General features: G+C 45.9%; 1 protein-coding gene across 1 annotated transcript in view; it reads left to right on the forward strand.

Moving 5' to 3' along the window:
- The window catches only part of Ptgs1 (prostaglandin-endoperoxide synthase 1), a 21,340-nt gene extending 18,006 nt beyond the window's left edge, over positions 1-3,334 (forward strand). Inside the window, exons 10-11 of the mRNA XM_031370047.1 lie at positions 503-650; positions 2,027-3,334. Coding sequence (XP_031225907.1) covers positions 503-650; positions 2,027-2,382 — 504 coding nt within the window. The 3' untranslated portion in view covers positions 2,383-3,334. The remainder of the gene's footprint in view (positions 1-502; positions 651-2,026) is intronic.
- Positions 3,335-11,392: the final 8,058 nt, after the last annotated feature.

Below are 11,392 nucleotides of genomic sequence, written 5' to 3' on the forward strand. Positions count from 1 at the left end.
TGTGTGTGTGTGTGTGTGTGTGTGTGTGTGTGTGTGGCAGGGAGGGGTCAGCTTTGGGTGTCACTCTTCAGGAGTTGTCCAGATGTCCATCTTGTTTCTCAGACAGGATTTCTTTCTTATTTGGCCTGGGGCTTGCCTAGTGAGCTAGGCAGGCTGGCTAACAGGCCCCAGGGATCTGGAGTCTTCATTTTCATGGGGACTTTTTTTCTTTCAATAAAGATGTGAGTACCTGTTGGTGTGACTCCAAGGAGTTCAAGTTACTGGAGAGTTGAGCGCTGCACACTTCAGTGTTGAGGAAACCAGGACATTGTGGGCCTCTAAGTGAGAACAAGAGGGTAGGGCTAGAGCCAGGCTGCAGCATCACAATCACTGGGCTACACCACATTCTCTGTCCTGGTTCAGGAAGAACTGGAGCTTTGGAGTTCTTCTCTTAGACCTTACACAAGGACAATTTAAGAGTTTGGTCTGATTCTGAGACTGACAGAGTGCTAATCTCTTGCAGATTGGTGGGGGTAGGAACTTTGACTACCATGTTCTGCATGTGGCCGTGGATGTCATTAAGGAGTCCCGAGAGATGCGCCTACAGCCCTTCAATGAATACCGAAAGAGGTTTGGCCTGAAGCCTTACACCTCTTTCCAGGAGCTCACAGGTAGGTAGCTGCATCCTGGGCACAGTCTCTGCCCTTGAGGCATGTCCAGAAAGTGAAGAAGATCACAAGCAGAGAGACTGGGATGATGCAGGTGGCCAACGCTGTGGCTGAGCATTGTTAGGGAAGACAGTGAATGTGACGGTGGCCTACTGGGCGAGAGACACCACCTTCCAGGTGGGTGTGAGGGATAAATAGGAATTTTTCAGGTGGAAAATAGAGGGAGGGGCACTTCAGGTATGGCAAGGGGAAGACAAAAGGACAGAGGTAAGAAAAGTAGGTACCTGTCTGGGAGGGTAGCCATAGATGTGGTGGAGCGAGGGGCTTGTCTTGGGAGATAGTAGGCAGCAAAGGGAGGCTGGCAGTGGACTAGCATCTCAGCTGCTGGAGGGCTGGGTTGTATTCTGTCTAGTGGTTCCTAAGTACTGAAAACGATGATAGAAGTATCTGGTTGGTTGGAGGAGGACCTGAGTTCAAGTTCCAGTGCCAGCACCTATCTTGGGAAGCTCACAGTTGCTTTTAATTCTACTTAAGGGGAACCAGTGCCCATGGCTGCCACAGGCACATGACTCACATGTATATGCCCACACAGGGACATATATAATTAAAAATAAAATAGGTCTTAAAAGATCTCTATTATCTCTCCCTTCCCCCTTCTCTTTTCCCAAATTTCCCCAGATGTTAGACAGTCGAGTTAGAGCCCTCTTGTCTCCACTGGTGTGACAGACCCTATACCCTATAGGTGGATGGGTTTGAGGAAATAAATGGAGAAGTCGATGTCTGCCTCTCCTGTCTCATGTGTCCATCATCTGTGGACATGCAATTGTCACAGAGTGGAACATATCCTGGGATCAGTAGATGAGCTCCCCCATGGTTCTAGAATAATAGTCATGAAAAAGGGTTCCAAGGAGCAGAGAGTACACTGACTCTGAATACCTGTGTGAACTTGAACACACACACACACACACACACACACACACACACACATGACTCTAGGGTAATAGGGCCTGGGCATAGGTAAGGCCTTGAGATCTTGCTTGAGGGGATCAAGACAGGCTGTCTCCTTCATGTTATGATGGCCCAAGAATTGAGTCCAGAGAATGGGGTGAGTTGCTTGAGGTCACAAGCTATTTGGGGACAGATCTAGACCTCTGTCCTCTTTTGTTACTACATAGTCCAGGTTGAAGGGGCCTATTTGTTCTTTTTTTTCCTGACTATTCCCTGAAGACTGCAGGTCAAATTTTAGGATGTTTCCTCTAGTTGCTCAAATTGTTCTTCTGTAGTCTCTGTCATACCCAGAGAAAAACTAAATCCAGAAGTTTCCATCCCCAGGTCGATCTTAACAAAATCATGAGTGACTGTATCCTCTTGCTCCACAGGAGAGGAGGAGATGGCCGCTGAGTTGGAGGAGCTATACGGCGACATTGATGCTTTAGAGTTCTACCCGGGACTGCTGCTGGAAAAGTGCCAGCCCAACTCCATCTTTGGGGAGAGTATGATAGAGATGGGGGCTCCATTTTCCCTCAAGGGCCTCCTAGGGAATCCCATCTGTTCCCCAGAGTACTGGAAACCCAGCACGTTTGGTGGTAACATGGGCTTCAACCTTGTCAACACAGCTTCACTGAAGAAACTGGTTTGCCTCAACACCAAGACCTGCCCCTATGTTTCCTTCCGTGTGCCAGATAACCCTGAAGATAATGAATCTGTTTTGGTGAGACACTCCACTGAGCTCTGAGGGGGCTGGAAAGCAGCCTTCTGGCGGGAGGAGTTTTGTTCCTGAGGAAGACAGTCCTTGATGTAGATTTCCTGACTTGGCATCGTGAGATGAAAGCTGATGCTGACATTTGGAACTTTGGGTCTCACCCTTGCCTAGAATATTGTGATTTTGCCATTTTAGGATGCTGAATTCTTTGTTAACTAAGAAAGTTAGAAGTGGTTTTATCTGGCTCCTCAGAATGTGGCTCCTTGTTGGCAACCCAGAAAGTCAGATTTCTGGTTGATTTGGAATATAGGCTGAAAACTTTATATTATAGGGCAAGGTGTGGTTGCACACACCCTAATCCCAGCATTTGGAAGGCAGAGGCAGTGGATCTCTGTGAGTTTGAGGCCAGTCTGGTTTATGTAGTGAGTTCTAGGCCAGCCATGGCTACATAGTGAGACTCTTGCTCAAAACAAACAAACAAACAAACAAGCAAGCAAACAAACAAACAAACAACAAACAAGCAACTTTAGAATTTAGAACTCCTTAAAAAAAATCCCTTGAAAGTTAATGAGGTCCTTAATTTTCTTCCTAGAATCTAGAGGCCCCTTCAGAATGTTGACTGACAGGTGACTCAGAAAGTCTTATTCCTGGTCAATGATCTATAACATGGGCCAAAACATTCCCAACTTGAATGTCTAGAATGTGGAATTGATTAATTTTCCTGTTCAGTGAAATGGACATAGAACAAAAGAACCCAGTGTCCAGCAAGGATTGCCTTGCCCAAGTCTATGTCTACACCAAAGAGCAAGGCAGTAAGGTGTTCTTGGGAACCACATTATGACACTTTCCAAAGATGTGGAGGGAACAGATGGACTCATCTGTGATCTTGGTGACCTTGGTTGGAAGCCACCACAGTTCTAGCCCCATCCAGGTCTTTGCTCGTGGCAGCTGTTTCTCATGAAGCTAATAAAATTCTCTTTCCAAAGCTGCCTCTTATGTATCTCTGTAAGTCTCATCTGCAAGTGAACACTGATGAGGCTTTCCTCTCACCCACCGGCTAGGTGCGCCTGAGGCTCAGTATGAGCCTTATCTTTGAGGCTTCATCCCTCCCTTTGGGCCATAATCTGCCTTTGTCAGTCTGTCCACCTAGAATAGATAACTCCCAAGCCCTAGAGGCGTAGCATCCAGTTTCTGCCAGCTGATTAAGTTGATATCTTATAGTGGAGCGGGGGCAGCTGGGAAGAAGACTACTGTAAGCCAACTTCACACACCCGATTCTCACTTATTGTCATCATGACGGCGTGAAGTAGGTGGTATTACCCTAGATGGGACTCCAGAATGGCCAAGTAACATGCCAGTCCCACATGACCCAGGACGAGCCTTGGAAGCTAGTTCCTCTCCCTCCTGGTTTGGCTGTGTGCCAGCCCTGATCTTGCCTCTTTGGTCAACATCAGAGGCTTGGGGATTGCTTCCACTTTATGTGCTGGCTACGTGTTCATGAACAGTTTTTACTTCTCCAAGTGCTGCTTGTGCACTGGGTTCTCTTGATGGGGCCACAGCGGTGAGTGGACATACGGATGTGGTTTCTGCTCTTCAGAGCTTGAATTTCAGTGGGGAGTGGGAGCAGAGGACAAATACCAAGTGGAGATCCAGCAGTTGGCACCTTTACTCTCTGGTCCTGGCCTGACTCCCCTTACTGTGCCACATCCGTTCTATGGCCAATGAAGAAGCAAGGACAGACAGCTAAGGTGAGAAGTCAGAACAAGCCTTTTTGCTCTATTCTTTGGACCAAGTACACTTCCAGACTGGCCATGAGAGGAGGGGAACTGGGTTTCACCTGGAGGTCTTCAGTGCTGATCCATTGTCTTGTAGTTCAGAAAGTTAATTTCTAGTTGGCTAGTTTAGGGGCCCCTATTACCATTCCTCCTGGCCCTACTGGACACAAAGAATGTTATCCTTGGCATCCCATTTCTCAACTCCTTTCAATAAATAAGGATCCTTTGGATGCCCAACATGGCCAGAGAGCACTTGTGCCTTGTTCTTGCTTGCCAAGTATCTATTTCCTGGTTCTATACCTGATTCTTTAAGCATTTCTGGCTCTTTCTTGTTCTGTTTGTTTGTTAGTTTGTTTGTTGCTGTTTTGGGACAAGGTTTCTCGATGTAACAGCTCTGGCTGTCCTGGAACTCACTTCGTAAACCAGGCTGGGCTGCAACTTCTGGACTTTTCTTATTAATGTCTTTTAAAAACTTAATTAAAATATAATTACATCATTCCCCCTTCCTCACTTTCTTCCAAGCCCTCTCATGTCACATGTGCCCACTCCTCAAATTCATGACCTCTTTTCTTTAATTATTGTTTTATATATAAATATAATATATAAATATATGGGATAAATATATAGATAAAACCTGCAGAGTAAATTTAATGTTGCATGCCTATGCATGTGTGTCACACACATGCACACACATACACGCTTTTAGGGTGATTATTTGATATTGGAATATTGGATGCCCATTTAGAGGGCTCATCCCTGGGGAAGATCAATTCTCTCTCTCTTAGCTGGCATTAATTGCTTGTATTTCTTTCCCCACCCACATTGGTGTGTCATTTCTGGCTCTTTCTTATTAACAGCTTCTCTCTTTTTCCCCCACCTCTCTTTTTTCTCTGTCATATACACTTTCTCTCTAGGGCCTCATTATATAGCCATGGATGGCTTAGAACTTGCTCTGTAGAACAGACTGGTCTTGAATTCATAGAATCTGCCTGCTTCTACCTTCTGTTTCCCAAGTGTGCTACATGTCTGGCTTAACATCAGTTTTAATAATTATATCAGGAATATATGTTGGCCAAGGATAGGATGTGAATCTAAGCCAGGCAGTCAGCACCCTGATACTGAAAGTTGGTCAGGGGACTGTGTTCCATAGATTAAGATGCTGACTGAGTCATCTCAGAAGACCTGTCTGTCAGCTTCTGCTTTGATAATCTGAGACAGTCCTGTTTCCTGACTTCAGCTTTTAAGCCAGCATGCTGTGGTGTGGTGTGGTGTGGTGTGGTGTGGTGTGGTGTAGTGTGTTGTGGTGTGGTGTGGTGTGATGTGGTGTGGTGTGGTGTGCTGTGGTGTGCTGTGGTGTGGTGTAGTGTGGTGTGGTGTAGTGTGCTGTGGTGTGGTGTGGTATAGTGTGGTGTGGTGTGGCATGCTGTAGTGTGGTATGGTGTAGTATGGTGTGGTGTGGTGTGCTGTGGTATAGTGTAATGTGGTGTGGTGTGGTGTAGTGTGGTGTGGTGTGGTGTGGTGTAGTGTGGTGTGGTGTGCTGTGGTGTGGTATAGTGTGGTGTGGTGTGGTGTAGTGTGGTGTGGTGTGGTGTGATGTGGTGTGGTGTAGTATGGTGTGGTGTGGTGTGGTGTGGTGTAGTGTGGTGTGGTGTGCTGTGGTGTAGTGTAGTGTGCTGTGGTGTGGTATGGTGTGGTGTGGTATAGTGACACATGCTTTTATTTAATTCTAGTGCTCAGGAGCCAGAGGCAGGTGGATCCCTGTGAATTTGAGGCCAGCCTGATCTACAGAGCTAGTTCCAGGACAGTTGTCTGACTATCTGGAACCCTATCTCAAAAAACAAACAAACAAACAAAAAATCCTCCAACCAACCAAAAAAAAAAAAAAAACCAAAAAAAACCAAAAAAACAAAAAAAACCCTTTAGCGTTTTCTTCCACACTATGGTTTGTTTCAGGAGTTTTTCTCCTGCCTGAATCAAAGTTGGTGTCTGCTGCTTGTACTCAAACTGTGATGGCTATAGGCTGGAGCTGTAGAAGAGCTAAACTGGGTCTGTCATGGGGAGATTTTTAGCCAGGGAGGCATAATCGTAATCCACAATCACAAGCCCTAATCACAGCTTTGGAAATAGTAGTCTCTGGTGGGTTGGGCAGGAGAGTGGATAAGAAGGACTTTGTGGTTACAGTCCAAACAAAGAGACAGCGGCAGCTAGGTCTTGACGGGGTGGGATGCAAGGGGCATTGCTCTCTTGAGTGCTACTGCCTTGACTTGCTCAGTATTCAATTATGCATACATTTAAAACAATTCTCATTGACTTACTGTGTGCATGAGTGTGAACCCACAGCTTGTAGGACTCCGTTGTCTCCTTTCATTGTGTCAGCTTACCAGGCATTGAACTCAATATCAAGTCAAGCTTGGATCCTGAGCCATTTCTCTGGCCTGGATGATGGTTTTTTTTTTTTTTTTTTCAAATAGGAAGTCTTAAGATGACAGGTCACACTCATCCCTGGGGGCTTGGGCTGGGTGTGATGGGGACTTTTAGGTTAGGTGGATCTGTGAAGACAGCCTACAGATGCAGGTTGTATCTATAGTCAGCTAGGTTTAGGAAAGAGTGCTACTCTTGGTCATGTAGGTGGGCTTGTTCTATCTAGTCAGTTGTAAGGCTTCAAGAACAAAACACGAATTCTTTTAGAAAACAAGATGGCCACACCACACCACACCACATCATCACTTGAGTCTCTCTTCTGCAACTAGATTTCAAGCTAGCCAATGCTAAGATGTGTGTGAACCAACTTCCCCATGTGGAGAGTCTCTTCTCTGTGTATGTATTATATGACAAACTGTACCTGGTTGGGTCTGTTTCCCTGGGGGATGCTGTTATACTGGTCTATTCATTTAGGGCTCCCAGTCCAGGCAAGGAAAGGATTTATTATAGGCTTGCATACCTCACAGACACAATAGCAGGACCAGAATCAGCTGGGGAACTTATTGCCTAAGAACAGTGGCCACTGATCAGGAGAAGGTGCCTCTGAGATGCCACAGGATGCTGGCATCTCAGATCACATTAGTGTTGCCAAAACTTTGCTACTGGAGCCCGGAGGGCTGCTGGCCACTCTCACTTTCCCTGCCAGAAAATGGGTTCTGTGTGGTGCTTGCAGCTTGCTTCCTCTGCTCTGGCCATGTTTATTTCATATTTGATTGCTAGAGACTGGTTTATATGTCTGTATACAGCTCTAAGAGAGTGTGAGGAAGTGAATTTTGTGACTGACTTGGGTCTTGGAGAGGAGGGTTTCATCATGTGGGAAGTTGCCCATGATGAAAAAAGAAGCCAAATGGCTGGAAATGTACCCAGCTTTTTGTCTCTATTTCTAGCCTTAGAAGACTACAGAGGCCATTAGAGGATGCCAGTGACAGCCCAGTTGAGCTGTGAACACAGCCCTCAAGACTGTGAAGTGCTCGTAGTCCATCAACTAACCGTGCTTGTGGAAAAAAAATCAATGTATTAGACATGCTCGTCTTCCCACTTAACCACACTTTTCCTATAGAAAGAGTCAATTAAAACAGCCAGCATGAGTGACAGTAGGGACAACCAGAACTTGGGACAGAGGGATGGTTTAGTGGGTAAAATGTCTCTATGCAAGCGTGATGCTCTGAGTTTAGTTGTTCAGAATCCATATAAAAATCCAGACAGAGAGGTACATGTCTTTAATCCCAGCACTCCTGGATATAGAGGCGTGATACACCCCCACCATGAACCTCAAGGTCTGCCTAGCATGGGGTAATGTGTAGCAGTGGCTAACAAAGAGACCCTGCTTGAAAAACAAGGTGGAAGTTCAGACTGTCCCCTGAGGTTGTCCTTTAATCTCCACACACATACTGTGGTATGCGAGTGCTCTTATACATAATAAATATATACATGTACACAAAATAAATCTATACATTAAACTTCACTATTTTGTGTGTGTGTGTGTGTGCTCACATGTGTGAGTGAGTACAGCCATGTGCATGTTAAAGGTGTTCATGTGGAAGTCAGAGAACACTTTTAGGAGTTGGCTTTCTTCTTCATGGGATTTGGGGGTGGGACACACATCTTGGTATTTTGGGTTTGGGGGCAACTTGGTAGTATGTCCTTGTAGACATCCATAGCAGGTCCCCACTTTCCATCCCTGCTATTCTAGAATAACATATAATACACCAAGCCTACATACATACCTTGATGCATTTCTTTTTTCTTTTTTCTTTTTTCTTGGTTTTTCGAGACAGGGTTTCTCTGTGTAGCCCTGGCTGTCCTGGAACTCACTCTGTAGACCAGGCTGGCCTTGAACTCAGAAATCCACCTGCCTCTGCCTCCCAAGTGCTGGGATTAAAGGCGTGCGCCACCACCGCCTGGCCCTTGGTGCATTTCTTAAACATATAAGGACCAAGGATATCAACCCAGAAGCTAACTGCTATTCTGATGCCTATCATTGTAGTTAGTTTTGACTACTTATTAGCTTCATTTGAATATTGCCACATGGTTATGCTCTTTTTGTGTATGCCTGGCTTCTTTTTCTCATGGGTATCTGTTTGGCTGTGTCAATATGTAATCACCTACTGATGGCCATTTATGCTGTCTGCATTCCCAGGACTGTTAGTAATAAAGCCATTAATTTTAAAAGTCATCTTTTATGCTCACTTATCATGCTGGGTGGAACCTTCCTTTATTCACTGCCTACTTCCACATCCTCTTCTACTTTGTGGGCTGGTGGAAAGACAGAATGGACTCTCTGGAGGAGAAAGAGACTATGTTCATCAGGAGTCTGCTCTGAGGCTGTGTCTTACTGCCTGTCACATGAACTCTCCCGACAGCACTATGAGTAGGATTATGAGCAAGGCTTTTCTGTTTCATGAGGAATTTTGGTACAAAAGCCAAACAAATTGGGGCTTGGAGATGGTCCCAAAATTAAGGTGCTTGCCATACTATAGTTAGAAACTAAACTCAGATCCCCACAACCCACATAAAGCCAGGTATAATGGAGATGGAGACAGAAGGGAAGTCTATGATGAGATGGAAGGTGGAGACGGGGACAGAAGGACCTGTAGACACTCTCAGATAGATAGATTGTCCAACGTTGGACATCTCTGAAGTGGCAAGGGGTGGTGGCAGTCTGATGGGCAGTAGTTATATTCCCAAGTGTGGGCTTGTCCCCTGAGTCTCACCCAGGTCATCCAGGAGCAGAATTACAGTGGAGAATGGGAGAAAAGACAGAGCTGAGAGGTGGCAGGCGCTGGAAATGTTAGTCACTTCCAGAGGATTCAGAGGGAATTCTGGTTTCCATATCGTGCTGCTTTGTGGTTGTGCCTTCCTCGGTGGGTGAGTGACGGTCCTTTCCTCTCGCATGACTCATTTCTTCCAGGCCTGCTATCTCCTTCCCATCTGTGACTTGCACTCTGCACACCAAGATGACCATGACAAAGTTCACTGAGCACAGCTGGTTCCCTGGAGTATGGAAAGTGATGCCATTTGTTTTTTTTTTATCCTGCTCTGCCCTTCCAGTCACCACCAGGGACACCTACTGACCTAGGCTCTGTTTGCCCCACCGCAATGCCGACCTTTGTCTGGATTCTCAGTTCTTGTCCTCAAAGGAGGAATTCCTGACTGATTCTAGGTTCTTCCTCCTTCTTCCCCACCAGGTACAAATGCAGGGAACAACTACCATCATTCATCTTTTATTGTGATTAAATGCATGTAATATAAACTAACTGTTTTAATCTTGTTTGTGAGGTGTGAGGATGAAACCCAGGACCTCATACATGCTAGACAAATACTTTACCCCTGAACTACCTCACCACTCCCCCATTTTAATCATGTTACAGCATGTAGTAGCTTGTTATTTAGTACATTAAGAAAATTGTGCAACCATCACTGATATTTAGCCCCAGGGCATTTTTATCATTCCACAAGGAAACTGGTATTTACTAAGCAGTTACTCCCTGTTTTCTGTCCTTCCAGCTCCTGGTGACCATTAATTGTTCTGCTCGACTGTGTTCTGAGCACTCCCTGCATGCCAGGCATTGTGCAAACCTTGCTGGACACACACCTTGAGGATCGGGAGAGTGGCTCTATATGTAAGACTGGGATTCTTCCACTCATGAGGGAAACAAGTGGACTCTGGGAGAAAAGATGTATGTTAGGTCAAAAAGCCTGTGACTGGCAGGATCTGGACCAAAATTCCAAGCCCAGTGCTGTTTCCACCCTCTGTTAAATGATGAGCAAGCTCTGAGGCCTTTCCCAGGATAAACACAAATGACGCAGGTCTGGCTGACTTCTAAGCCCACATTGCTCCATTATGAAAGAATATTCCTTCCATTCCACCCAAAAGGTCAAGCAAGAATCAAAAATATGGAGCAGAGATACAAATGACTTATGCACTAGGAATTTTCCAGGATCTGGAATGCTAAGTTGAGGGAAGTAGTCTGCCACCACAGTCCCAGATAATAAGACAGAAGACACTGTCAGGTGTCCTTGAAAACTTTGGGATGACACTCAAGGCAATGGTGTAAGAAGCAGGTAATCCTCGTGTGCCAGGGGCCAAAGAGAGGATCTGACTAGTGCTAGATGATCCATCCCATATAGTTACTAAACCCAGACACCATTATGGATGCCAACAAGTGCTTGCTGACAGGAGCCTGACATAGCTGTCTCCTGAGAGGCTCTGTCAGTGCCTGACAAATACAGATGTGAAGGCTCATAGCCATTTATTGGACTGAGCACAGGGTCCTCAATGGAGGAGCTAAAGAAAGGACCCAGGGAGCTGAAGGGGTTTGCAGTTCCATAGGAGGAACAGCAATACGAACCAACCAGTACCTCCAGAGCTCCCAGGGACTAAACCACCAACCAAAGAGTGCACATGGAGGGACTCATGGCTCCAATCACATATGTAGCAGAGGATGACCTTGTGGAACATCAATGAGAGGAGAGGCCCTTGTTTCTGTGAAGGTTTGATGCCCCAGTGTAGGGGAATGCCAGGACAGGGAAGCAGGAGTGGGTGGGTTGGTGAGCAGGGCAGGGGGATGAGATAGGAGGTTTTTGGAGGAGAAACCAGGAAAGGGGATAACATTTGAAATGTAAATAAAGAAAATATTTAATAAAAAATTAAAAAAAGAAAATTCTCTGTGGCCTGCGCGGTCTTCTCGCTGGGAAGAAGACACGCGGACACTAGGTTCCTTCTGCAGCGACGTTTACTGCCCTCTCCCAGAGGGAAAAAGAGGCCGAGCCAATAATCAGCACTG

Source organism: Mastomys coucha, unplaced genomic scaffold, assembly GCF_008632895.1.
Source record: "Mastomys coucha isolate ucsf_1 unplaced genomic scaffold, UCSF_Mcou_1 pScaffold15, whole genome shotgun sequence".
Lineage (NCBI taxonomy): Eukaryota > Metazoa > Chordata > Mammalia > Rodentia > Muridae > Mastomys > Mastomys coucha.